Raw genomic sequence first — 27019 nt, forward strand, 5'->3', positions numbered from 1 at the left:
CATTCTGGGTAGTGTGAGAATGTAGGTTACTTGTCTATTTCTGAAACATCCGCCGCGAATTGCTTCAAGTGCCGATTCATGATGAAAGTAAATTACAATGTGCGAATCTGGTTTCGCTCGTCTTGAACTCAATCTTCGGGGCGCAATTGTATTCCACAACCTTTCACATGACCATCGCCATTAGGAAGTTTCTCATACTCTATATTTTCATATGTGTGTGATAATCACATTGTTAACAGCCTAGTGGCACTCCGCCAAAACAATGTTATTGTCTCTGAGAATAAAGAAAGAGAACCTCAGATTCATTATGGTCACTTCTTTGAATCGGCGACTCCCTTGTTACTTCTAACAATCAGCTTGTATAAAGTACTATCTCGCATCTTCAAGACCGCTCTTACTTTTCTCCTTAGAACACCATAGATCCAGCCATGCAGAACTTTTACAGAAACTCCGAATCAAGTGCCTATACACCACGCCAGTCATACACAGAACCAAGAATCTGCTACGATGACGATTATTCCTATCCTTTCGGACCAGCCTGCTCAGAGTGCATATTTGCGTTCGATCTTGCCCAGGCAAGAAAATCGAACAACCATTCCAAGGAGCGTATCAAAGGTTGGATCGACGAAACAACATCCGATATGGAGCAAGTCATTGATCCTAGCCAGAATCATATAGCAGGCAACAATAACAAGGAAGAAGTTCACCCAACAAACATTTCACATCTAGCAAACGCGTCCAAATATCGCTCTGGTGAGGTTTTCATTAAAGAAGATACTACCGACCTCTATACACCCAATACAACAACGTACGAATCTCCGAACGCCGAGGAAAGGGCAGCCAATCCATCCACCCCAAGCTCCGTTCAGGATAAACCGCCGTCAAACTCTCTAGACGACTGGCTTTCCGAGCTCTTTTCAAACACGCTCGAACGCCAGCTAGACGACACATCTTTTATCGGCGGCGCTACAGACGAGAACAAGACATTGGATTTCTGCCCCTTTTGTTCTAAATCACTAGGTGATCCGAGAGACCAGCATTTGTTACGCTGTCAGTATGCACATGAAGAGCAAGAGCGGATGAACAGCTCTATTGCTCGTGCTGAGAAGCGGACATGGAAATGAATAGTAATAATTCATATTACCTGTAGGATAGTAAGTTGGATATCTTATATGACCAAAGTTCGCTTTGTGGGGATTTGAGAATAGCTCGCTTTAGGGATCCACTTCAAAGCTTCAATGTCACGTCATCATCCCATAACTCCGAACTTATAAGTTCATCCCCAAACAACAAAACACTATTCTATAACCCTTTAACATCCGTCCTTTCAAATTCGTGTCCAAAATGCCCCTCGTGAAAATCGACATGATCAAAAATGTGCGTACGCCTGCGGAGATCAAGAAACTGGCGGATATCGTGCAAGAGGTGATGCTAGAGAAATTCAATGCCCCTCCAAGAGATCGGTATGCCCGTCTACACTCCCAACCCATATCCTTATCCTATTTTCCCAGACAGCTGTGCTGTATGTACTAACTAGATCTTTCTCCGTCCCTAAAGGTACCAGATTATAACCCAACACGAGCCCTACGAGATAATCTGCGAAGACACGAATCTCGGCTTCCAGCGAACAGACAAACTAGTCTTCATCCAGATCTTCCAGCAAGGACGGGATGCGCATACGAAGCAAGCTGTGTATGCGGAGCTGCAGAGGCGGTTGGAGGGGGAGTGTGGGGTTCCGGGGACGGATCTGATTATTTCCTGCTCGGCGAATACTAGGGAGGATTGGAGTTTTGGGATGGGGAGGGCGCAGTTTGTTACTGGGGATTTGTGAGTGTGGAATGGAGGGAGGGGGCAAGAGGTGAACACAACCTGGATCTAGTAGAAGGGCAGTTAGAATAATTGAAAAGAAAAGCCCCGCAAGAAGAGGAAGGAATACCAACAGCTCATGCTCATCCACCCTCCTCTTCTACATCCTTTCTAGCACCCCAAAACCCCCTCCCGTAGGAAACCAAAATCTCCTGCCCCTTTCTCACACCCTTCCCCTTCCCACTAGCCTTCTTCCCCTCGCCCAAAACCCAAACGCCCATCCCCTTCTCCCCCGTCCTCCCATCCCAACACTCCCTAAACTCCGCATTGGCCTTCTCAGCCACGCCCCTATAATCATTAATAAACCTGGCCTCATTCCCCATCCCATGCGCATCGATCCCAATCCCCAGCTCCCGATCCAGACTCAGATCGTAATCAGAGTCCGCGTGCGGATCATGATCACGACGCACTTCTTCCGAGTCTGTTGTTGAGTTTGGGTTTGGGGAAGCGTGGATGATACCTAGGTATTGGAGGATGAATTGGCCGGGCTTGAGGTCGCTGGCTGCGAAGAGTCCGTTTTGGCCGCATGCGGGGTGGGAGGGCGTTGTTATGGGTGTTATTTTGACAAGGGGGCTGGGGCCTCTAGGTGTAGAGGGTGGGATGGGGAGAAGAAGAAGGTCTTTAGGTGGGGATTTGAGGGACGTGAGATGGTGTGATGAGAGGGTCTTGGAGTATGCTGGAGCTGTGAGGTAGAGGATTTCTGGAGGCCAATTCTTTGGCATCTTTGTGGAGGCTGGTTTCTTGGGCGGCATGGCCTTTTCTTTGGTGTGGAGTGAGAGTTTGAGACCGTTTCTTTCTCTCGATATGCTCACTCAGCCTAAGGTAATTTTAGGCCTGTTTGTCGAAACATGAATGCGCCTAGTTTAAGGGGACTTTGCCGCTTTGGAGGGCTTCAGGTATCTATCTTAGTCTTAGTGGTAAAGAGTAGGTGTTAAATCCGAGATAAATGAAGGTATAAGAACATGAGGGAATGATGAGTGCCCCTAGTAAGGTATGGATGAATATAACTAGCACGTTAACCCGGTCAAGGCAGCTAGCTCCCGAACGGATGAAACTAGGTAGGTACGTGATTTGGCGGATAATCCAGCACCAATCCAGCGATTATAAAAGCCTCAAATGGAACAGAAAGGTACCTATTGACAAACGGATTCTCGGAAAAGTAGAAATGAAGCAATTTACAGAGTTTGAAATTATAAGTCGCCAAGACTTTATCCGTTGCTTGGCACCCCGCATTTGCAGGGGGGGCCTTGTCGTTCGAGAGCCACACCACATTGCTCCGTATCCGTACTACCAATACTGACTGACGTAGCTACTTTTCCAGCCTCCCCCTCCTTCTCCAAAACATGGACAAGTAAGAAGTAGATGTAAGAAATGCATGGCTGGCAGCGGAATAAGCCGAAGAACCAGTTTGTGGCAAGGCAACCACCAAAATCAGGGTCCCCCATTCCCGCTGTCATGACGCAACTACAAATGCAGGGTACAACAACATTTTGATAGGACAAAGAAAGACGCTGCCTGCCATTGTTTGGGAGTGAAGTCATCTTTGCGCCACATATCTTGATCCTGAAATCTAGTATAAACCTCACGCCACACCCTCCTCGCGCTTGCTTTTTGTATCTTGGATTCTACAGTACAGTTCAACCAAACTTCCAAAAGCAACCAACCACCTCTACATTCATAAAAGTACCTAGGTACCTTACCTCCCTTCAACCTTTCTGCCAGCTTCACCACCTAACAATCTCCTAGTCTCATCCAAACCAGATACAAAATGCCTTCCCTCGTCGAGTCCCTCGGAAACTTCATCTCCTCCATCTTCCACGCCATCACCGCCGTTCTCGGTTCCATCGTCGCCGTCTTCCAATCAATCTTCAATGCCATCCTCGGTGTCATACAAACCGCGTTATCGGCCGTCGGAACCACGATCTCGGGTCTCGCACACACATTTGAGGGTTTGGTGAAGTTCTTTTTGAGTAAGTACATACATATCTACATTTAATACCCTGCCCTGTCAAGTCTTATGCAGCGATTCTAATGGCGATTGTTCAATAGGCAACATTGTCGTTATTGGTGTTCTTGTTGCTGGTTTCGCTGGGTATACTTATTATCAGCGTAGTCAGGGACGTGCGGTCACTACCAACAAGAAGGTCAGCTAGATGGTTTTGGAATGTATCGTTGGGAAATCCTGGAATGTGATCTGGGAAGACTGTAGGATATGATATGGTGGGTTTGGGATTATGAATTGATGGCGAATTAACGATGGCGGTAATTGGTATCGGCGCGAAAATAGTTTGGTAGCGGCAATCGAAATAGCAACTGAAATAAAATCTTCAGATACTGAACTATTGTTCTCCAAACCCTTAGATGTGAATGTTATTGCTAATATTATGATCACTGCGAGGGGTTTGACCTGGGTTATGAGAATACGGCTTCTTCAAAGAATGATTTGAATTCGTTTCTGGCGCAAACTCTAAACTATATATTATGGTGGAAGTTGGAGAGACAAGCTTTAAAGCTTCACACGCTCCACTGATAAATGTACAGTGTATTGTACTTCTCTTCGGCGAAGATGCTTTATAACAGCTAGTTCCATAGCCGAACTGGTATCAGATTGTCACATCTCGAAGAGGATGACTCGGAATTCGAAAAGGCTAATAAATTAGAGAGCCTACTCGCTGTGATGCAAACTGGGTACCAGGTGTATATAGCAATGTCACATTGCGTTGAAGGAAGAGCTTTGATATGGCATTCGAGGTTAGTTTGATAACGAAACTTGAGATTAGTTGCAATTATACCCCAAAGAATAAGGAGATGGGACTTTCCAATAGATACCATTGGATTTGCCAGCTCCAAGCAGCCTGAAATCTGAGCTTATACCTCAGCCGTTACTTCTGTAAATATACGAACATCGTGTTGAATTGGATATCGTAATGTAAAGTGTGGTTTTACCTGATACCCCTTACGAGTACAGTACCCTCGTACCCCTGAGCCCCTCTTCAACTCACTTCAGTAGCTTTGGAAGTGTACCGTATACTCCACGGAGTGATTATAGTCACGTGATCACCACAGTCTGCAAGCCAAAGGCAGGTGATATTCAGCGCTGACTCGTAGATCACAAAATGCAAGCCATGGAAGTAGAAGCTTTCCATGTGTACAGTACGAAGTAGCGAATCTAGAGCCTGGATTCTGGACTCGAATCGAAACCCCCAAGTCCCGTGATATAAGCAGGACCAAGACAATCCCCGATCCGATCCCGTATCCAATCCAATCAAGGCAACCTATTTTTGGGGGCTGAAAGAAAGCTAACAACAGAACTTTTCAGGACTCGCAAAAGTGAAAAGCAAAGTCCTGAGAATGGACGTCAATGGATGCCGCGACCTAGGTAGTCCTTGCTATATCTTCACGATGACCTCGGGTAGGTAGGTAGAGCATGAATTGGATAAATGTACAAGGCAGACTTTCCTCTGAGGGGAACGAGCGGAGCCTGATGGCGGGGCCAAGGCTGGGATATTTAGTCATTGTCGAGGGGAGGTGAGGCTGAGCTGGTGTTCCACAGCCACAGTATGAAGGAATAGAAGCATTTGATTGTTGTTAAAAAGACTCTCGATACTCGTCTCGTAATTGACGTTACATACTATAGTAATTTCATTTCATATTGTTGAGTGTGTCTCGTGTGGCGTATGTTGCAATCCAAAGTCAAAGCAGATCTGGAACAAAGAGGGAAGGGTTCCGAGTCTGTCTTTCAGCTTTCCTTCACATCGCATCAACCCCAACCAAATCAAAGGCCAACCACACAAACAAACTTCTCTTTTGTGTGCAGAAAATCAGGACTGGCTGCATTCACTCACTGCACACTTTATTGCCCTCGTACAGCACAGATCTTTTGCCCCAACCCTGGATTGAGTGTACCTGCCGTATACCGTATCAACATCACTCGGTACTTTATTATTCTTACACAGCAGTATACACTACTTCCCGCCTTCCTTCCTTCCTTCCAGCAGCCTAGCAATCCATTCCATTGTCCGCGTCCCTGCAGCTTTGATGTTCCTAGTTCTTGGATCCTTCCATTTCTCCCCTCCGCTCCACCCTCGTTCAAGGGTACAGGTAGTAGGTACGGGCCGGCAAAAGCAGCTCTCCATTGTACCCAGTCACTGCCAAAAGGAAAAAGGTCCTACAGGTAACTTCACTTGCTTGTGAGGTCCTGTGAATTATCTCAGCCCGACCAAACTATCGCTAGCGTTCTGCGTTGGACGTTGGCTGACAGGACAGAGTGAGAGAGAGTGAGAGATTGAGAGAGGCGACGCCGCATTTCCTTCCACACCCCAGCACCCCCATCCCTAAAACCAGCCCAGTTCCTCCTTGGGTGCGTCTCACGCATATTTTTGGCTTGGATTACTACATCTCCAGCCCCTCCGCCGCCTTTATCCCCTCGCATCCCCCCCCCTCCGTGAGTTCTATGAATTCTATGAACTCCCGCTTCAAAGGCCTTGGATTCGGCTCCAAACGCAAATCGAGTGCAGTCGTCCCGACACTCGCACAACAACAGGTCCAGAACCCCACCTCGCAACCCCAGCTGCTTCCTGGCAGACCCATCCCCAATAATCCCAATCTTGCCGGCGCTCCTACACCCTCAACAGCCTCGTCCTCGACTACAAGTCTCCCTATGAATCATCCAGGCGCTGGTGGGCGACCGCCGAGCTATACAAATCAGTATTCACCTGCACCAGCTGCCGTCGGTCGCACTCAGAGCCCTTTAACCACAGGTCTTCCTCGCACGCCTCCCACACAGATGGTCGGCGGCCCTCCTCCGATAAACACAGTTTCTTCAGGATATCCTCCTGGACACCCAGCGCAAGGCCAAATGGGTGCACCACCACCAGCAGGCGGACCACCGCAATACGGCCCTCCTCAATACGGTGCGCCAGGTGCGCCAGTGGGAAACAGCATGGCGGCTGCACAATATGCGAACAGAGGTGCCGTCGAGGTCGAAGGAGCTGGCCGGAGTAAGGCGCAACTGATTGTTGGTATCGACTTTGTAAGTCAACAATTACCCCGCCCGCGACAGCGATAAGGGTCACTTCTAATCATTTCTAGGGAACCACCTTTTCTGGTGTCGCTTTTGCATTTGCTACGAACACAGAAGCAAAGGAAGATATCATTACAGAATGGCCGGGTGCAGGATCCTACACAAAGCAAAAGGTATGCGACCCGACACGACCATGGTCTATGAGATTGCGCTGACAGTGGTAGATTCCTACAGTATTATACTACGATCAATACCAGAAGGTTGTGGGATGGGGCCCTGATATCGCCGATGCTTTGGCACCAACTGGATACCCCAAGCCAGGTGTGCAAAAGGTCGAGTGGTTCAAGTTGCAGCTCATGCTTTCTGGGAACACATACATCGACCCTATCAACCTCCCCCCCCTTCCTCCCGGAAAGTCAGAGATCGACGTGGCGGCAGACTACCTATTCAAACTTCGACAAGCGATGCGAAACCAATTGCAAAAGACGTTGGGAGAGGTGTTCAACAGAGAAGAGCGGAATATCCGGTACTATCTTACAGTGCCTGCCATTTGGAACGATGCTGGAAAGGCCGCAACCCGTGCTGCTGCCATCCAAGCTGGGTTCTTACGTGATGAGAACGATAACAGACTCACCCTGATTACAGAACCGGAAGCAGCCGCGCTCTTTTGTTCAAAAGCTGGTCTGTTGAATCTAAAGGTACATGACGCCGTGCTGATCGTTGATTGTGGTGGGGGGACTGTGGATTTGATTGCATACGAGGTTGAAGAAGAGTCACCCTTTACTGTTTCCGAATGTACAGCTGGATCTGGAGACTCTTGCGGATCAACAGCCCTGAACCGAAATTTCTCCAACATCCTCCGAACGAAGATCCGAAAGATGAAATTACCAGATGGATCCAAGACAGCAGGCAGAGTCTACGCCAAGTGTATCATGGACTTCGAGAACAGAATCAAGGCCGATTTCCGAAACAACAACCAAAAATGGGCTGTTGACGTAGGCATCGAGGCAGAATTCCCAGAAGCTGGTATCGAAGAAGGATATATGACATTTACCAATGAGGAAATCCTGCAATGTTTTGAACCCGTAGTCAACCGAATCTTGGAATTGGTCCGGAATCAAATCATCGCCATCCAAGCTCAAAATCGGACATTACAGAATGTGCTTGTCGTTGGCGGATTCGGCGCCTCAGAGTACCTCTTCCAGCAAATCAAGCTCCACGTGCCTCCGCAATTCCAAGCCAAGGTCGTCAGACCCATGGACTCTGTCGCTGCTATCGTCAAGGGTGCCGTTACCGCTGGTATCACAGAGCGAGTCGTTACATCCCGTGTAGCACGTCGCCACTACCTTATGGCTACTCTCCAACCTTTCAAGGAAGGTCATCACCCAGAAGCATACCGTGTTCCTTCATTGGATGGAAAGGATAGGTGCAAATTCACGCGCCAGATCTTTGTGCAGAAGGGGCAGAGAGTTAAGATTGGAGAGCCAGTCAAGGTGTCGTTTTTCAGACAGGTTGCGCCGGGTGCTACGCTGATGTATGAGGATATTCTATACGCATGCGACGATGATGTTTGTCCAGAGTATACTAAGGATCCTCGTAAGTCTTCACTCCCCCATATCCCACCATTTATTCTTCTAATCATACTAACAAAATCTATCTGCAGGTGTCAAAGAAGTCGTAACCCTTACCTCAGACCTCTCGCGCAAAAACCTAGAAAAAGACTTTGAGCGCATGGATACCCCGCAAGGAACTTTCTACCGTGTTTACTTTGACATCTACCTCACGCTTGATGGGTCTGAGTTTAACGCCGAGCTTGTTTGTCAAGGTGAGGTTATGGGAAGGTGCACTAGCAGGTTTAAGTAAATGCACAAAATGAACCTTGAAAGATGGAGACGGCCGAGATCTCTTTACGGGGATGCTCATTTTCGACTGGTGTGGTGGTATTTGGAGGTGAAGTGAGGGAAGTAGATACCAAATTTCTGTTTGAAGGGTAGGGCAAGGCATAAGATAGATGGGAGGTGATAGGGGGTTACATACGGAACGGATGTGGATGTGGAAGTTGAAGTGGAGCGGTGAAATTTAGGTAATTGATTGGATGGATGGATGGATAGCTAGGATGGAGTGGAGTGATTTATAGGTATTGCGTCAAGTGAAGTAAGGGAAAGGTGATAGAAAAATGAATGAATGAAGGTTTGATATTATATCATATGATAGGACATGATATAAGTATCTATCTATTTCCGGTTCTTTTTTCATCTTCTTTCGCTGTGCTGTGCTTGTGCTGTGAAAGTTCGGGAAACTTAAGAGGGGCGGGGAGGGGGTGGGGCTTGCAAGTGCAAGTAGACCGTCCTCTCTTGTCTTTTTCTATTTGTTTTGTTTTGTTTTCTTTTATTCCGGGTGCTTATATATACTCGAGTATATATGTGTATGTATGCATATCCTAGCGTAGAGCAAAGAGTTATGCGGGTGGCTGGGCGAGCTGGTCGTCGGATTCTAGGAGTTTCAAGTGGCTCGGTTCTAGGAGACAAGAGGTGTCCAAAAGTACTATACTATACTCAAGCGCCGGTCACATAGTTGTCTGGGTTCGTTGGAATAACAGTTGGTGATATGGAGGTAGGTACAGTATGTATTATTTAAATTAATAGCCGTGGGTGTAGAGTATTCTTGCCTACTGGGTAAGAATGAACGTATAGACAGAAGGGGAGCTAAGATATTATTAGCGACATAGTTGCTGTATTGTATTAATCCCTGAAATAACAACCTTGTCTTCGTTTTTGAAGGCCACACGTTTCTAGACGACGTTGACACCGGTTAATTTGTTGCTTCTAGCATAGCCTCGGTGTTGTGTAACCCAGGGGCACAGCCCACATTGTGCCTGCCTTACATGGCCCACCTTTATATATTTGGCTTCTTTCCTGCTGTCTTTTCTTTCTTTCGATGCTTGTACGTCCTCCCGTTGCCTCGAGTCAGACCAAATATTTCTGTTATCATCCACTCTTCCCTATGCCAGACTCAACTCACGGCACCAGCGTCCAGTCAGATGATGAGGCTGCGGATCAAGCTCAGCGACAGCCTCGAACCCCACCTGGCTGTCCTACTTCATCCTGCCAAGAACAAGGCTCGTTGTGGGCTTGGTCAACATGCCAGGAGGATCCTGTATTCGTGCCTGTTAATGGGGAAATCCGTGGCCTTTCTTGCTACCAGTACGGTCCACCTCACCTTGATCCAGTAATCACCAATACCAGGCTTGAGGAATCTGGGTTGCAGGCTTGGTTGGGTGCACTGTCCCCGTTGAATGATCGGACGCAGCCTTGTGGGGGGTACCAAATTCTCCAGATGGATCACCCAGGATCTGATATTATACCAATGAAGAGTGAGACCTTCGAAGTAATAACCAAGACCTTTGATCTTCCTCCGGTGGAACTGCATCTTCAATCAGAGCGAGCTGGTGGCTGTGGTATGTTCCTTAAATATGATCGAAGCTTTAGTAAGCGTTAAATCTCAGATGCAAGAACCAAGCTAATGCTTGACTAAGTATTTGTTACTAGAAAGCCAGCAAGTGGTGACTTCACGTCATCGGTCCTTCGTTACGACCCCTCTACCAATATTACCAAAGGCTATATTCTTACCACTTTCACAAATGGCCGTGCTCATGACGTTGTCAATGATCTACATCATCAATTCCTTGCCTGTCCTCATCCTCTCCTAATCCCTATCTCGCTTATGGAACTGAGCCTTGAACGTATATCGATTGATCTCGATAGATGCAGCATAGACCTGCTTGCCATAGAGAGATATTTTGGTATCACACCATGGTTTGGTGATGAACAGCTGAAAGTCGGACACTACAATGAGCTTGTAAAGGACTTAGGCAGGTTACATTCAAGATACTTGTTGTGCCAATGGGGTGTCATGGTGGCCAAGCTGGATATCCAGTCTTACTTGAAGAACCTCAAACGTTTGGATACAGATCTGCCTGATGATTGCCAGCACATGTTACGAGCGCAGTCGCTGAGATTAAGTGATCGGTTAGAGTATATACTAAGTTACATCGAGCATGAAATTGTGTTTGGAAACATGGCTACACGCCTGCAGTCTCAGCAGACCGCGGTACGCATGCACCTCACCGACCATACATCAATGCCAGATGCTGATACGTCGTTCTTATAGCTATTCAACCTTATTGCCCAGGCGGACACTAACGTCAACATCGGCCTCGCCAAAGATTCCAGAGAGCTTGCCGCGGCCAGCAAACAGGACAGCTCTGCTATGAAAATCATCGCCTTTCTGACCACACTCTTCCTGCCTGGGACTTTCATTGCGGTGAGCTTTCCCCACCCTACCGTTTCTTTTTCACACACTAGAGTACCCCACAGACGTTCTTCGCAATGCCCCTCTTCAACTGGCAAGCTCCAACCCTCGACCAAGTCACAACGCCCCACTACTGGTTCTACTGGGCCGTCACCGGCCCCATAACTCTAATCACCATGATCATCGTTCTCTCCTGGACAATATGGCGTGCGAGACAAAACAGGGTCATGATTGGCAAAGCTCGGGACTCGAAGATTGGGGATGCAAGTGGAAGTGAAGGTGGAAGTGGAAGTGGGAGATCAGATGCAAGCAGTTTTATGGCAGCGGAAACGGAGATGTCTATGAAAGAAAAGTTAGTGGGTCTTTTGAGGCGGAGGAGGGGGAAGAATGTGCTGCCGAGAGACGTGGGGGACACTGACCCTAACCCATGAGTTGAAAGTTTCATGATAGGAATACTTTTCTGGGTTGGCGGCCGAAATTCAGGATTGAAAAGCTGGAGGCATTGGCAATCTAGCAGTCCATATTTTCAGCACTCAAATATGTTCCAAGGAAAGCGGTCGGGGTTTGTTAAGGTGGATTCAGATCAGGCTTCATTTTTAGACACCGCTGGGAAAGCGTGGACGAACTAGTTGGAGGTAAAGTTCAAAGGGCGGGAGAGAAATATAGCACGCAGTTTATCCTCTCTAGGTCGCTATTTACGGGACGTAGGAGTAGGCAAAGGAGCTTGCTTTAGATGATGAAAGCGGATAATCAACAGATGAAATACTAAATGGAGTATAATCTGAGAGAAAAAGGGATCTGACTAGTTCCTTCCTCTTCGGTGGGGGCTGCTTTCGTTGGGGTGCTATATAGAATGAGAAGGTAGAGAGGGGAGGGAAAACAGAATGCAAGGCTATTCCTTCTCTTTTTGATCCCATACTCTCAGCGACTTTTTATGAATGAGAACACAAAAACACTATACGAGCTACTTGTTTTAGTTCGGATACAAGTTCTCATTAGGAAGTATAGTGCGCTGCTAGAAGCTACTACAATTTAAGGGGTTATACTACTTATTAGCGAGGACTTACTCCGGAGTACTACAACTATAGTGGACCTATAGCGCTGACTCCTAACCATTTGCAATGAATATATTATTACCGTTTTGAGTCGAAAGGTGCAGATTGGTTTACAGTATAAGGTAACAAGTTGAATTATACAGTCAGGTCCTTCGACGAATAGGCAATTAGGAGATGACAGAGGATCTCCGTTAACTCCACTAAATCCATTCCCCATGGGGTGGTCTCTTGGTAATTTGTGGATTTGTAAGGGAGTTTTTGGTTTTGCCGGGTTTAAGGGAGTTCTAGTCTGTCACATATGTCCTAAATCCGTTCTATATGAGTGAAAGTGTTCATTGAATATATATGTATATTTAAGAGCCGCTATCCAAGTAAAGCTAATAGTTGTCACTCATTCTTTATAAACCGCAGTTCGCCTTAGAAAGCAATATACTCACTTGCACTACTATATCCAACCCCAAACATCGACAAAATGACAGCCACAACTCATCCCGAGTTCAACGATAAGACTGAAGCTTTAGAAGTTGCAAGTGCATTCGCGGAACGGATTCGTGGTAAAACTATTCTCGTTACGGGCGTTAACCGGGGAGGGATTGGATATACGACGGCGGAAGCTTTTGTAAGTAACACTCCCTCTTACCCAAGTCCTACATACTCCGTATACCAATTGCATACTCTAGGCCTCCCAGTCCCCAGCCCACATCATCATTGCCGGCCGCAACGAATCCAAGCTCAAAGAAAGCATCTCCGCCCTCCATGCCCAATTCCCTAGCGTAGACTACCGGCCCCTCAAAGTCGACTTCTCGAGCCAAAAATCCGTGCGGGCTGCTGCAGCCGAGGTAATTTCCTCGTCTGATGTTCCCAGTATTGATATTATCGTCAATAATGCCGGCATAATGCACTTGCCTGAACGAACGTTAAGTGAAGACGACATCGAGATGCATTTCGCAACTAACCACATCGGTCACTTCCTCCTAACCTGTTTGCTTGTGCCCAAACTCCTCAAAGCTAAAGGAGCGCGCGTCGTTAATGTCAGCTCGGCGTCCCTCATGTTGGCACAAGGGATTCGGTGGAGCGACATCCACTTCTCCAAGCCGAATAAAGATCTCCCTTTGGAAGAACAGCCCTTGTACGAAATCCACCGCGCTTGGGGAGCAACGGGTGATTTGGAAGAAAAGAGCTATCTACCTCTGGAGGGGTACAACCAAAGCAAGATCGCCAATGTGCTTTTTGCAATTGCAACCACCAAGAGACTGCATGGACATGGGGTCTTGAGCTTAGCAGTCCACCCCGGAGTCATACAGACAGAGCTGACAAGGAACATGGGTACAGAGACACTCAACGCCCTCGATGATTTGATGAAAACAGGACTTTATCAGTTTAGGACGACCGGAGCGGGAGCGGCGACTAGTCTCGTTGCTGCGCTGGATCCGAAGTTGGGGGCTGGTGAGGTGAGGGGTGGGAAGGAGAACTATGGGACCTTTTTGGCGGATTGTCAGATTAATGATGGTGGTAATCCGAGGACGGTGTCAAGTGAGGAGGCGGAGAAGTTGTGGGCGTTGTCCGAGGAATTGGTTAAGGAGAAGTTTGAATGGCAATAAAAACACTAAACTCAGGGGCCGATATCCTCTAGCCGTACAGAGCAAGCATTGTACCCTTTGGTTCTATCGCTGGAGTCCTTCTATCTAGGTAACAGTCGCCTCAAAACGTGAAACATTCCTATTATGGACACGGACATGATACCGGCCCTGTAATGGAAACTGAGCCCTACCCTTGAGCCTTTCCCAAGGTCACATAACAACAAGAATAGCATCACCGACAATGCGAACAACTTGTAAACAGTTATTGGAGCCAGCAGCCTATGGGAAACGGCAACACAAGGAGAGCTCGGAGACAGCACGACGTATATAGTGAAATCCGTCCTGTGGACATCATCGTACATCCCAGACCAAACAAAAGCTAATAAGCGTACAGATTCCTGCTACAAATCCCCCGGTTTTATCTTCTTGGCTCAAGATATCCAGGACGCCAAACGCGACACTCATCGATTTCACCCGCTGCAGAAACATTAATATCTACTAACACATTGGGCGCTATTTCATATTATTCACAGCAACGCTCTTTCCCTTATCTTGCTCTTCATCTATCTTGGATTTACTCCCTTCACTTAAACGGCGGTTTGCGTAGCAATTCTTCCTTAGCTTTTATCAACACAACCCATAATCTCAGACACGACAAGATCTTAATCGACGAAACTGTGTAGGAGAATGCTGAAACAAAAGCACAGTCGGTTGATAAAACGATTTGAGTTATTATATACTCAGCGAGATCTACCTAGGGTTTTGGGTTTGCGGAGAATATGATGTAAAAGTGAAGGGGAAGATATATATCACTACTCGCTTAAGCCCCTTTCGTCAAGTCAAGTTGCTAATACTGTACTCCTATAAAATTTTCAAACTCGAGAAATCAATTCAATTATTTCTTGACTCTGAAGACGGTCTTGACATAATAGAACTTTAAGGCTGCGACTAAGAAAGTGTCTAGATCTTCATATAGACACGAGCCTATAAACTCCCCCCCCCCCCATCTCAAAGCCGATTCGTTTACATTTGGAGATAAATTCCAAATATTCCACTAAGCACTTACAATCATGCGAATAAGCAATACGCAATTGGAAAGGTGTCCCACCTTATGAATACAGGAAAACTAACCAGGAAGGCAAAAGGCAAAGGCTATCGTTTGCCATGCTAAGCGCTCAGGCCAACACATTCGTACACGACACCTACTACGTAAATTATCTTTCCCCTAGGTCCTTTTATGTGCAGCACATCGTATCACGAGGTTTATTAGTTCAAGGTATTTGAGTTCATCTGCATGACACAGGATTATCAATACGCCATAGGGCAAGGTATGAATAGGTTGAATAGGTAGATCCTTGGACATGATCATTTAGGTCTTGTTTGGAGATCAGACAGCCAAGAATTACTTTCTATATAAAAAAAAGATCATTTTCCTTGAGCCGCAGTCTATGCAATAAGTCTAGTAAGGCAATTAATCAATATAGAAACATGGAAATTTGTTGATAATACCCTTCGTAGTAAGTAGGCGGCAGAAGGAGAAAAAAAAAAAGTTTAGTCGCACATGACTAATGAAGTTGCATGTCTCTCGGAAGCTGGACCTGGCCTGGGGAATTGAGTCCGTTCGGAAGTATAATTGTCAATTTATCATCGTAAAACCCCGCAGGATTTGATCAATTTTGATGTGATCTTGTTATTCATCCCGTTGCAGCTGTAGCAAGCACGAATGAGAAGCGAGAATAGCCAGGGACTATACGTACATGTATCGGAACGCTCAAATTTCGAATTTTAGATTCAAGATTTATTCCATTTATATAGAATTTAAACACCGATTTTAATATAGCTATCGAGAAGCTGCAACTCAATTATAAGTCTAAACCCTACCTCCGTAAGCCTTACGGAAGTCCGGGGACGTTTAGGCGTTAAGTATTCGGATTTCGGAAATAGGCGATTATTTCACCCCTCCAAGGGCCCGGACCCAGCCCCCAAATATGCCACTGCAGTAGTTGTAGCGAGCCAAGCGAGTCTACTGTCAGGGGTAAGATTATAATATAAGGCATATTGGATGCAGCTGGCCAATCATATTTGTCCCCTAGAGAATGTTCCTCTGTGTTTACCTCGATCTGCCGTCCTCATATTAGGTCAAACTAGGCGCGATGGCTGCACACTTTCTACATACGTAAAACATTACTCATCCTACTGCCGGGATACTACGCCCGAAGACAAGGTCAACCATTCATCGTGAAGCATCAGAAGCGGGAGCCGCTGGTAAATGCGAATGGAAACGAAACAATGTAGATAGACTCCGAAATTTTCTATATGGTCACCCACGACCTCCGATGGGTTCGTAATTTGACCTATTAATGGTCGGCGACCATGTTGGTAATTATCAAGAGGCCTTGAGCGTTTCGGTATATATAGTCCATTCGCACCACTTCAAAGTAACATCTCAGCATCCAAAACAAATCAAATACATCTTCTCAGCTATTCTTCAATCCTCCAATCTACCTTCTTACTCTAACATCACCATTATCTTATCCAGCAAAATGGGAAAGCCAAAGGTTCTCACTGTCCTGTCCTCCCACGCAACCGGATGGTACTTGGTATGATCCTTGATCTCCTATTCGATTCATCTTCTGACCTGAGCTATAGCCCGAATTTGCACACCCTTACGAAGTCTTGGCTCCCGAGACTGAGCTGGTCACCGTGTCACCAAAAGGTGGAGCAACCATCGTTGATCCAACCTCCATCCAGTTGTACAAGGACGACGCATACAGTATTGAGTTCCTCAACACCAAGCAAAAGACCTGGACCGAGACCGAAAAGCTAGAGAAATATGTTGGCAGAGCCAAGGAATTCGCTGCTATCCTCTACGTCGGTGGCTTCGGACGTAAGTTTAATCACCTCAAGAGTTGAGCCCTATCTGATGATAAAAAGCCATGTGGGACATTGCCGAAGATGCCACTTCCATCAAACTCATTCGCGAGTTTTATGATTCCGGTCTCATCGTAGCGACTGTCTGCCACGGTTCCATCGCCCTTGCGCACGTCAAGCTCGATGATGGTTCTTATCTCATTGATGGAGAAAAGGTCACCGGATTCAGTAACGAGGAGGTTGCGTCATTCAACAGCAACTTCGAAGAGATTCCGGTGCCATACCATTTGGAAGATGCCCTTGAAAAGTCAAGCGGTGGGAACTATGAGAAGGCTGGCGCCCCATGGGAGTCAAAGGTTATTGTTAGCTCCACCAAGAAGCTGATCACTGGAGAGAACCCAGCGAGTGCCAAGCCGCTTGCAGTTGAGTTGTTGAAGATGATCAAGGCGTCTGCTTGATTGTGGTGGGATTGAATGTTGAGTAACTCGTGTCGATAGAACTTCATATCATATTGAACCATACTTTGCTTGGCTATTTTCTGATCACACCATCCCTTGAGTGAGATATCATGGATCTAGAAGACCTTCTCTTTGGAGAAATCCCTCCTGGACTTCTTTTGTCAAATATCCATGCCACCCCTTTTCGACCTCATTGCGCCAGGAGTGAAAAAGTTCAACCGCCTGAGGTCTATTTGTTGCGCCGAGATCTCCTGCAGCAGCTGATTCGTACATATCAAGTTTTGTTGACTTGACGGTACCGCTAATGTCTTCAGTCCAAGTAGCCTTTGCCACAACTTGAACGCCTTGCTCATCGCGATCGTTTTCCATATTTCCGTACCGGAGGTAGAACGCCAAGAGTTGGGAACCTTCCTCATGAGGTAGCAGAAGAGGTATCAATCGGCTGTTTATAGGGCCTAGCGGAGACTTCGCTGCAATGTTGCACGAACGTGTGACGTTATCGTGACGCATCCGAGCCTCAAGTTCACACATCGTTTCGAGGGTGTTCGCTAAAGTGAAGCCGTTGGATAGACCTTCACGGCCTATTGATCGAAGAGCAGCAATTGTCCATTTCTGCCAGGTCGAGGAGAAGCATCGACGGGCACTGTGAAAGAGGTACGTTGAGATTCCAACACTGATGGCATCACATGGCTTGTATAGACTCTCTTTGTGCTTTTCAATCAGTCCCGCGGCAATACGAAGGGTCTCATAGATGAGTTTGAAAGCTTCTAATTCTCGAGCAGCTGGGTCCGGGTCATTTGTACCGATCATTGCCACGGCACATCCCATGTAAGCATTATACATCACAACATTCAGTGCTGCGTCAGTAGAGGAGAAATGAGCTGGGAAGGGAGGAATCGGAAGCGATTCCATAGGAGTAGCGTCTAAGTTGGCGCTCTCTTGGCCATCAAAGCTCGCGAATGTTGCCGGCGAGTTTGCCCTCCACAGTTTCATCTCGGAATAAAAGCTCATTAGCTCATCACGAGTAGGTCTTTCACTGGTTGGAACCCTGCCCCGACGGATTAGTATGGTCAAAAGTCAGGTGCCTGAGGAGAGCTAAAGAGCTTCAGGAGCCGGCATATAGGCTCCTGGAATCAGTTTTCAGCTCCTTAGCTCCCTTGGAAGAAAATTGTATTTTATGAGAATAAGCCTACCACAGTCCCCAGATAATGCGGCTCAATCTATCATGGCCACAAATAAGTCGAATCAGCGAATACCGCTCCACAGCGATCGGATCTATATGGTGATCATCCGAGAATTCAGGTGAGACTCTATTCCAAAATGGACTTTCCAAACTGGCTACATTCGAGAATCTCAGGAAAGACGAACCCGCATAAGGCACGAGCTTCTGCGCTAGGAAGTCCAGACGAAGCATGGCATCATAGACTGGTAGTATGTGCGAGACTTCAGCATCGGAGAAGCGGTTCTCTGAAGTTCGAAGAAGCTGTATTGCTGCCCATAAATGACGAAAAGTACCCTTGGGATTCTCCATAAAACACTCAAAGATAACAATTAGCAAGTCTCGTCTCGCAGAGATTTCCGTTATATACCTCGAAATAACTGAGAAGCATTAGGACGACAAGTATAGCAGAGATTTCCGTCACTGTATTCCGACCCAAATGACTGGGTAGCAATCGGAGAGTCTCTCCATAGGCACGGAGCCCGAGCACTTTTAATCTAGTAGCTTCTGTGGCGTTTTCATTCAGACATCTGAGAAGTGATGACCTGTGCATTGCCCCGATAGCTAAAAGAGCCTCATAGACGATGTCCAAGCCGAACGACATCTGCGCCACTTGATCCCGCCAGAAGTTGACATGGTCGCTCCTGAAGAGTCTAACAACGGTTGTCGTTACAAAGTGGTGATAGAGGGGTAATTGCTCCTGCCGCCAATTTGTGTGCCGCCATGAGAGCTCACCGAATGAGGACCTTTCACGAAGAGAGTGAGATTTACGTCCAGGGCTAGAGTGGGAAAGGAGCGCTGTTTCTGGAGCCTGCTTTGGTGTCGCGTAACCTTCACAAACAAAGTTTGCAGATCGACAGCGAGCGCAGAAAGGCTTTGCTTCGTCGCATTTGATGCGTCTTTTTCGACAGGTCACGCAGCCAGTGCGAACACGTCTATCCATACTTTCAGAGTATTTCGCGGAGGATGAAAGGAGTGATTGATCTCCCTGTCACGTATATAGGCGTCCAAGCTCCAGGCGTCCGGGATTTTAGCAGTTCTCGCAACTGTCAGCCGTAAAGGAGATGACTAATATTCGAATCCCAAGTTCTTCGGAGATACTGTGACCAAGATGTTTGAATTATATTTCACTTGCCTCGTTATCCTGATATTTATGTTCCAGAATCTAACAGGTCTCTTATAAATCGAAATCAGGTACCGTGTACACGCAGCAATGCTACAAAATTTACAGAGTACACACCGTCGACGTTAAAGCTCTTGGAGCCATAGGGGCGGCCCGAGCCATCAAATTTTAGCGAGCTCACTTATTATAACTTCAAGAGGTGGGGTGGCATCTACATATGTGGTAAATTGAGTGACAAGATAAGAACATAAACCCCCGAATAATACCAAATATATGATTCTGTAAATATTCCACTTCGAGAGCAATGGTGTGATAGTAGATACCTCATTGGTTGTAGATTGTACAGCTAATGATCAAACCATGTGATTGGTATATGAAACGTGCTGGTTGTTGGCAATATCTCTTACTTTTTTGATTAAATCGGAGATGGGGTTGAAGTTAGGTATGGCTAGAATATTATTTCTCACGGGTCAATCTCAGATTGCTAGCATTGTTGTAAATCTTGAGAGTAGTGTATGTAGATAGGCCAAACTTCATCTCTAATTCCACGCTGATAGAAGGTAGATTTACAGAAGGGCACTCGACTTAGAAAATAGCACTTTTTTGTTTTGAGGATTTAAATAGATTTTGATTATATGGGAAGAATGAAAGTACGCATAGAAATGATATATGCATAGTATTCAAACGTGCCGAATGTCTGAACGCGGCGCCATGTGAGTGGGGACATTTTGCCATACCCTGTAGCCAGACTGGGAACGTTTGTTGAGCCCTAAAAATTGGAATTCCCATTCCTAATAACCTAGAAATACGAGTTTGTTGTCAAGAACTTTCCTGCTGTCAAGGCCTCTCCCATTGTCACTGCCAACTCAACCTTGCTACTTATACCAAGACGAAGAAATGCAAAGCAGCACTTGACAATAAAAACAACTACATGCAGCAACCTACTATACAGCCATATAAATTCCAGAATGCCCAACAGCTTCTCTTTGCTGCCACTGGCAGAAGGTCCCGACATCGGAAATATCTCATGAACTTTTGCGAAGAGAAAAGCAGATCTTAAATACCATCCCATTCTCCCGCTAGTCTCCCTCAACCTCCCGTTCATTCTTCGCGTTCACAATAAAGCAAATTAGGCTCAACCACCACCACCACCAGGCGTATAAAAACAACATTGGAATACATCCGCCAGGATTCACAGAATCACACATCTCTGGGCGAAAGATGCACCTCGTAATAATAACAACAATAATAACAAGAAGAAACAGGATGCCGCCAAAAAAGCAACGGGATCTTGATGATAATGACGTCCTCCTCGAAGATAGCACAACAATTGAGTCGTTTGTAATGCGATGGAAAGAGGCCCAAATTCCTCTATTCTCTGGCAACATATGTTCTCAGGTTTGAAGAGAAGGAACGATTGTTTACTGTCAAGACTACATTTGCTGTCATTCTTGACTTCAGATTAAAGAACATACCGCAAAACATAACTCCCCCCAAAAGAACTATCAATCAAGCATTGGGAAGACTTGACTCTGGTCTTGGCGGTTTGTATTGTGATGTTAAGATCATGGTATTGTGACCAAAGCGAAGAGGTCCATGATCCCTTGTATCCCGACAAAAGGTGCCGAGTGAAGCATCTACATGAATCTGTTCATGTTTCGTATTTGAAAGATTTTAATACTACAATATCGTACTAATGTGTGGCACGAGAAAGATATTTATACATCTTTAAAAAAAAAAAAAAAAAAACAGGGCGGTCAAAGCTAAACATTGCCCTAAAAGGAAACCCCCACCCCAAAAAGGCTGGGACAGGAACGACCTCGAGAGTATATATGTTCTTATCAGGTTATTGTCGATAATACCATAAAAATTCAAGCCCGGACTGGAATACAGAATACAGTAAGCAGGACTTCAAGGTTACAATCCCCCAATACCACCTAGCCTTCCAACCTAGTTTTACTCCAATCATTCTTCTTCTTTGCTATAACTGTCTAAAAGTACACACCATCTATTTTCAAACCCGCTGTCAAAATCCTTCTTGCTGTGAATCTATTATTTCGTTCGTTCGTTCGTTCATAATGAAATAAAGGAATTGCGCCGAATAGATACATACATGCATGTTATGTCGAAAAATAACGACGGAACTCAAGTCAACAGAACTGAAGCGATTTGGGACAGGGAGCACAGTATGGCGCGTCTGTTTCTCCTTGATTCTTAAAGTGAGAGAAGGAGCGGGGAATGTTTAAATACTTACTCTGTGTAGCTTCTGAGCTCTGAGCCTTGCGCGAAATAGGAAAGCAGCGGGATGACACGAGTGATTCCTTGTTTAAACCTCCAATTTTTAGGGCAACACTCGCTGCATCGTTTCTGAGATATCATTATAGGGGAATGTTCAAAAGTCAAGGGATGGGGGGATATCAGGTACGAGTAATCCAATTAAGGCCGCCTCTAGATGCTGACCCCGCTGACCAATTCTGTCAGACGTTTCCAACCCGACACCAGTGTAAAGTACATCGATCAATGATAAGTACCCATATACCCAACAAACGCCACGTTCCCACCAATCTCATGCAGTACAAAGGAAATGCTATTTTGTGCATGCATGCTTGCTTGCTTCATCCCTCCCATAACTATCTTCATTCATGTTCATTTATCCAACCTCAACTTATTCATCAAAACCTCCGATTCGGCGCCTTAGTCCTCACCAAGAATGGACTAGGCATATCGTCTCTCTCCGGATCCCAAATCGGTGGCTCCTGGTCTCTAGACCCTACTTTTTCGGCCATTCGAGCAGCGAAGGCACGACCCTTGGGTTCAGGGCTCAGATTCCCATCACCCACTGGTCGGCCACCTGCTCGAGCTTGAGCGAGTTCAACTAATGTGCGGCCTTTAGGAGCGAGGTTACCACCGCTGCTGCCTGCTTTAATCATGTTGTTCTTTGTGGCAACCTTGTTAAGATCGTCGCTATAGGAGTTCTTGCTTTTAAGACTGCTCTTACGTGTTGGGGACAGTGGAACGTTTTCATGTGAGACCAGTTGGGCTGAAGATGGGATTTTAGAGAGCCGCCGATTTGGGGACGAGCTCCGTTCTTTTAGAGCCCCGTTGCTGGGTTGTGGTCGAAGGTCTGGGGCACTGCATAGAGTTGGTAAAGCTGAGCTCGTGGCAGCTTTTGCGGCAGCGAAGATGTGCATCTGTGAAGGTTTGTTGATTGGGGCAGTCTTCTGAGAAATCAATGGTGGTCGGGCACCGTTTGATTTGAATGGATTCTTTGATGATTTTTGGCGTGTTGGAGAAGGTACTGGAGGGAGATCATCACCATCCGAATCATCGGAGTCGATGAGTGTTGGTTGCCAACGAGTTTCAGCTGCACCAGCTGCTGCGAATATGTTGCGACCTGTACTGGGTGCTTTGGTACCACCGTTTCGCCGAGGCGAAAGAGAAAGCGAAGCAATTGATATTGGAGATGGCTCAGCCATTTCGATATCCATTGGTGTACCGGCTGGTCCGCCAGCAAACATAGTCTGAGCTCGGCTAAATGGAGTGCGTGTGCTCTTCTTCAGAGCCTTTGTTGGCTCCGGAGAATCAATGGATAGTTCGGTAAGGTCCGTTGAGTCTGGGAAGTCTGCGTCTCCGCTGCCCACAGAAGACAGTGGGAAATCATTATGTTGAGGTAAAGATCCCGACCCACAGAAGTCCTTAAGAGACGATGCACTCTCGGTACTTGATCTCTTTTCCATTTCAACCTCCACCTTCTGCAGAACTTCTTGGTCAAATTTTCTCTGTAATCTCTCTATTTCGATCTGGACGAGGCGGTTGATTTCCAGCTGGGCCTTAACCTCCCATTCCCTCCGCAGGGAGGACTCAATATCTTGACGCATGTTTGATTTATCAGCATCGACTTTTCGTAGTCTCTCCTCGGCCTCTTGTAGACGGCGATTTGCAAGTTCGTCTTTGTTTCTGAGGATTCGTCCAAGCTCAACTACCTCCTTCTCCTTCCGCATTAGTTTCACTACAGGAAGGTTGAGCAGTGCTGCAGTGTCAGGTCTCCGATCAGGGTTGATCTTGAGACAGTCTTTGATGACGGCGTTCAGTTCGGGGGAGTAAACAGCAGGTAATGGCGCGACCTTGCCCTCTTTGATCTTTTGGACAAGTTGAAAATGCGACTTGGCGTTGAAGGGAGGTTCCCGTGAACAGAGCTCGTAGATGATGCATCCCAAGGACCAGATATCTGATTTGAGGGTGTATCGTTCTGCAGCGCAAATCTCTGGCGACATGTAGAAGGGTGTGCCGACGTAGGTAGAGGCAAAATCATGGGATTGCATGATTTTGGAAAGACCAAAGTCACCGAGTTTGACCGAGTTATCTTCTCCCAGGAAGACTTCCAAACGTTAGAGAAAATACATCGGATCACAGAGAGTACTCACCATTTTCGGGCTTCAGGTCACGATGCAGAATCATAACCCCACCAGCGGGTTGTCGAGGTCTCGCAGTATTGCCCAGCCCCATAACATTGCTGCCCACCTCGGGAGGATCAACACCATAGTGACAACGATACAGCGCAGTGACTAATTGGGAGAACATGCTCCACACGAACCCCTCCTCTGCATACTGTCTCTTGCTTGTAAGGTCCTTAATAACACGCCCAAGGTCCCCATTGCCACAGTATTCCATGTAAAGATGCAGATCTTGGGTAGATTTCAGATGTTCTCGGTGGTAGTATCCAACGATGTTTGGATGCCGCAGTGAAGACAGTATAGCGAACTCGGCGTGTAGTTGTTCCCTCTCCTTCTGTGACATCTTCACGTAGTTGATTTCCTTGCGACAGAGGACTTGCCCATCTTGCTTTCTGCGCACCTTTCTAATAATACCAAAAGACCCGTGGCCTACATTATTAGTGTTTGTTACGGCTAGGTATATTCATGTACTGCATGCAACTTACCTATCTTCTCCAACACCTCGTACTTCTCTCCTTCCGACATGACTCCAAAAGCTATTGTTCTTGGGGGGTGTATAATAATTCGTTAGTTAAACTTGCGACAGCCAATGCCATGAGCGAGAGTATTTGGCTTGTGCGATAGGATGGGGTGGAATCCTGGGAATGTTGTCGAATTGTTGTTTGTCGACTTTGGTACTGTATTGTATTTCGTGAATTGTTCAAGAGTTTGTGGTTTGGTCCGCGCATCGCTGTTCCTTCTGTTTACGGCCTTTGCTACAGCAACGACAACCCCATGCCTGTTCCCACTTACCTAAGCCGGTGTGGTGGCGATTGCAGGGATTCGGTTCTCCGCCTTTTGCTTTATCGCCAGATAGCGACATATAAATAATTCTGCCATGCATTGGCACTCTTTTGGTTACACCGAATTCGGCTTCATTTGCTGGCTGCTCTGTTGTATATAAGCCTGCGACTTACTCCATTTTGCTCAAAATGGTTTTGCGGAAAGACGAACTGGAGGTACAGCTTAAAGATGAGCATGAACTTATCCGCGATGGAGTTTTGCGAGACGACAGCCCTCTTGACGTCAGTCCTGAGTTCTCGAGGCTTTGTGATGCTTGTCGAGTAGGGGATTTGAAGGGTTGCCAGGAAGCAATTGCTTCAGGAGTCAATATAAATGCAAGGGATTCGTTCGATTATACTCCTCTGATCCTGGTGTGTGGCAGAATTCATTTACCTCTGTTACAAATCACTAAACCCCGACCAGGCTTCACTTTGCGGACATTACGAAACTGTACGGCTTCTCCTCGAATCTGGAGCTCTCTGCGAAAGAGATACCTTCCAAGGCGAACGCTGCCTCTACAATGCCTTGAATAACAGAATTCGAAACCTCCTTCTACAATATGACTATTCAAAAAGCACTGATCCTCTTCAACCATTCGCTGCTCATATAACCTCCCTCCTCACCAGAGAAGAACCAAAAACATCAGACATTTGTCTGACAGCCTCCTCATCCACATGGAACCTACACAAATTCATCCTTTCAGCACGCTCTCCCTATTTCTCTCAAAAGCTCGCCGACAGCCCCGAAACCACCCTCTGGAAACTAGCCAATACCATACCCCCCGAAGCCTTCCAAATCGCGCTGCGATATCTCTACCTTGGGGATGTGCCATCTGACCTTGGCCTAACCCCAAAGAGTCAAGTCACAGAAGAAGAAGTTTTCAAAGGCATCGACAAAGTCTCCAAACAGCTCGAAATAGAATCGTTATGGGAAGGTATACTAGCTGGCAGCGATCGACGAATAGCGCGGCAACGGCACCAAGATGAAATTGCCAGAGGCCGAGCCCAGATCGAAACTTGGTATCGAGAGAACGTGCTGAGGCATAAAATTGAAATCGATAGCAGTAAAGCGCAGGATGTAAAATGGACAAGAGACAACGGTATTTTCGCCGACGTCTTACTACGCGCCGACGAAGATACCACCTCCGAAGATGCCTTATCCCATGGAATCGAAACCCCTAAAGCATCTACAAACAACATACCCATCGGCCCTACACGCTCACCCTCACGCTCCCGCCAACCACCTAAAAAGCAAAGCGTCCTCTTTCCCGTCCACCGCGCAATGCTACTCCGCTGCGATTATTTCCAAACAATGTTCACCTCCTCCTTCCTAGAAGCCCAACTCACACCGCATCTGCAAATCATCCCCGTAGCATGCACGCCCTCTGTCCTAGAAACCGTGCTCGATTTCCTGTATACGGAAAACTGCCACATCCCTATTGAGGAAGCGCTAGATGTGCTCTTTGCGGCTGATATGTTATTCCTCGAGAAACTGAAAACGAAAGCCGCGACTGTGATTTCAACCATCGGGCACGGTACTATGAACTTGCCTCATGCCGATGTTAATAATGTGGAAAGAGTAGGAGCCGCGGAGAGAGACGTGGAAGTGGATGCGGATGTGGAAGTGGAGAAGATAAATGTTTATGATGTGATACGTGCAGGCTGGTTCCTAAAAATCCAGCGCCTCGAGGAATTCAGCGCGCGCTATCTAGCGTATAGACTCGAGCAGTACATCGATGAAGAGGAATTCGAAGAATTAATCCAGGAATCAGCCTCGCGTATCGAGAAGAGGCAGGAGACGGATAGTATTGAATTACTCGACGAGTATGTCTCGCCTTCACCTCCACCTCCACCTTCCTAAACGTCTCTCCATCAAATCAACTCACTAACCCAACTTCCAAAAATAGCATCCGGTACTACCTATCCGAGCGTTTCCGCCTCCGCTTCGAGGACTCAGGCTTAGAAGAAATCATGAACGAGTCTAACGAAACTAACGACCCTACAAACCCAAACCCAAACACCGAAACCGATGAAGTTATCCTTACCAGTACAAACGTAAACGTAGACATAAATGAGACAGACCCGTTTATGAACGGCGAGATAAAAACACTAGATGGGGAAATCGCGGGCGATGAGTTCGCGGCTGATGCTATTAATTATCAGATTTTGCTGGGGAAGATAGATGGGTTGTTGGAGAGGTTGAAGTTGGATGCTTGAAATGATTGATGCTTGGGTAAA

At 46.6% G+C, this 27019-nt stretch overlaps 9 protein-coding genes across 9 annotated transcripts; 6 read left to right on the forward strand and 3 right to left on the reverse strand.

The window, feature by feature from the left end:
• Positions 1 to 1344: 1344 nt before the first annotated feature.
• Positions 1345 to 1831, forward strand: yrdN (putative tautomerase YrdN; the record flags this gene model as incomplete). The annotated part of the gene is made up of 2 exons (XM_031148600.1): positions 1345 to 1463; positions 1558 to 1831. The coding sequence occupies 2 exons, from the start codon at positions 1345 to 1347 to the stop codon at positions 1829 to 1831; spliced, it is 393 nt and encodes a 130-aa protein (XP_031006332.1).
• Positions 1832 to 1949: 118 nt separating this feature from the next.
• LHYA1_G003632 (uncharacterized protein) lies at positions 1950 to 2588 on the reverse strand (the record flags this gene model as incomplete). Its single annotated transcript, XM_031148601.1, has 1 exon — positions 1950 to 2588. One exon carries the CDS (start codon positions 2586 to 2588, stop codon positions 1950 to 1952), a length of 639 nt encoding a protein of 212 aa, XP_031006329.1.
• A 1046-nt stretch (positions 2589 to 3634) lies between these two features.
• Positions 3635 to 4019, forward strand: LHYA1_G003633 (uncharacterized protein; the record flags this gene model as incomplete). The annotated part of the gene is made up of 2 exons (XM_031148602.1): positions 3635 to 3836; positions 3916 to 4019. 2 exons carry the CDS (start codon positions 3635 to 3637, stop codon positions 4017 to 4019), a joined length of 306 nt encoding a protein of 101 aa, XP_031006330.1.
• A 2309-nt stretch (positions 4020 to 6328) lies between these two features.
• Positions 6329 to 8752, forward strand: HSPA12A_0 (Heat shock 70 kDa protein; the record flags this gene model as incomplete). Its single annotated transcript, XM_031148603.1, has 4 exons — positions 6329 to 6898; positions 6958 to 7062; positions 7114 to 8485; positions 8553 to 8752. 4 exons carry the CDS (start codon positions 6329 to 6331, stop codon positions 8750 to 8752), a joined length of 2247 nt encoding a protein of 748 aa, XP_031006335.1.
• Positions 8753 to 12727: 3975 nt separating this feature from the next.
• On the forward strand, positions 12728 to 13856 carry LHYA1_G003635 (putative oxidoreductase; the record flags this gene model as incomplete). The annotated part of the gene is made up of 2 exons (XM_031148604.1): positions 12728 to 12874; positions 12936 to 13856. The coding sequence occupies 2 exons, from the start codon at positions 12728 to 12730 to the stop codon at positions 13854 to 13856; spliced, it is 1068 nt and encodes a 355-aa protein (XP_031006336.1).
• Positions 13857 to 16378: 2522 nt separating this feature from the next.
• On the forward strand, positions 16379 to 17164 carry LHYA1_G003636 (putative glutathione-independent glyoxalase; the record flags this gene model as incomplete). Its single annotated transcript, XM_031148605.1, has 3 exons — positions 16379 to 16435; positions 16485 to 16722; positions 16770 to 17164. 3 exons carry the CDS (start codon positions 16379 to 16381, stop codon positions 17162 to 17164), a joined length of 690 nt encoding a protein of 229 aa, XP_031006333.1.
• Positions 17165 to 17272: 108 nt separating this feature from the next.
• On the reverse strand, positions 17273 to 19326 carry moc3_0 (Transcriptional regulatory protein; the record flags this gene model as incomplete). Its single annotated transcript, XM_031148606.1, has 3 exons — positions 17273 to 18143; positions 18421 to 18701; positions 18754 to 19326. 3 exons carry the CDS (start codon positions 19324 to 19326, stop codon positions 17273 to 17275), a joined length of 1725 nt encoding a protein of 574 aa, XP_031006334.1.
• A 2852-nt stretch (positions 19327 to 22178) lies between these two features.
• On the reverse strand, positions 22179 to 24485 carry nim-1_0 (G2-specific protein kinase; the record flags this gene model as incomplete). The annotated part of the gene is made up of 3 exons (XM_031148607.1): positions 22179 to 23884; positions 23931 to 24389; positions 24446 to 24485. 3 exons carry the CDS (start codon positions 24483 to 24485, stop codon positions 22179 to 22181), a joined length of 2205 nt encoding a protein of 734 aa, XP_031006327.1.
• Positions 24486 to 24931: 446 nt separating this feature from the next.
• On the forward strand, positions 24932 to 26998 carry btb3 (BTB/POZ domain-containing protein; the record flags this gene model as incomplete). Its single annotated transcript, XM_031148608.1, has 3 exons — positions 24932 to 25153; positions 25206 to 26605; positions 26689 to 26998. 3 exons carry the CDS (start codon positions 24932 to 24934, stop codon positions 26996 to 26998), a joined length of 1932 nt encoding a protein of 643 aa, XP_031006328.1.
• Between the last annotated feature and the right edge of the window lie 21 nt (positions 26999 to 27019).

Source organism: Lachnellula hyalina, assembly GCF_007821495.1.
Source record: "Lachnellula hyalina strain CBS 185.66 chromosome Unknown contig00047, whole genome shotgun sequence".
Classification (NCBI taxonomy): Eukaryota; Fungi; Ascomycota; class Leotiomycetes; order Helotiales; family Lachnaceae; genus Lachnellula; species Lachnellula hyalina.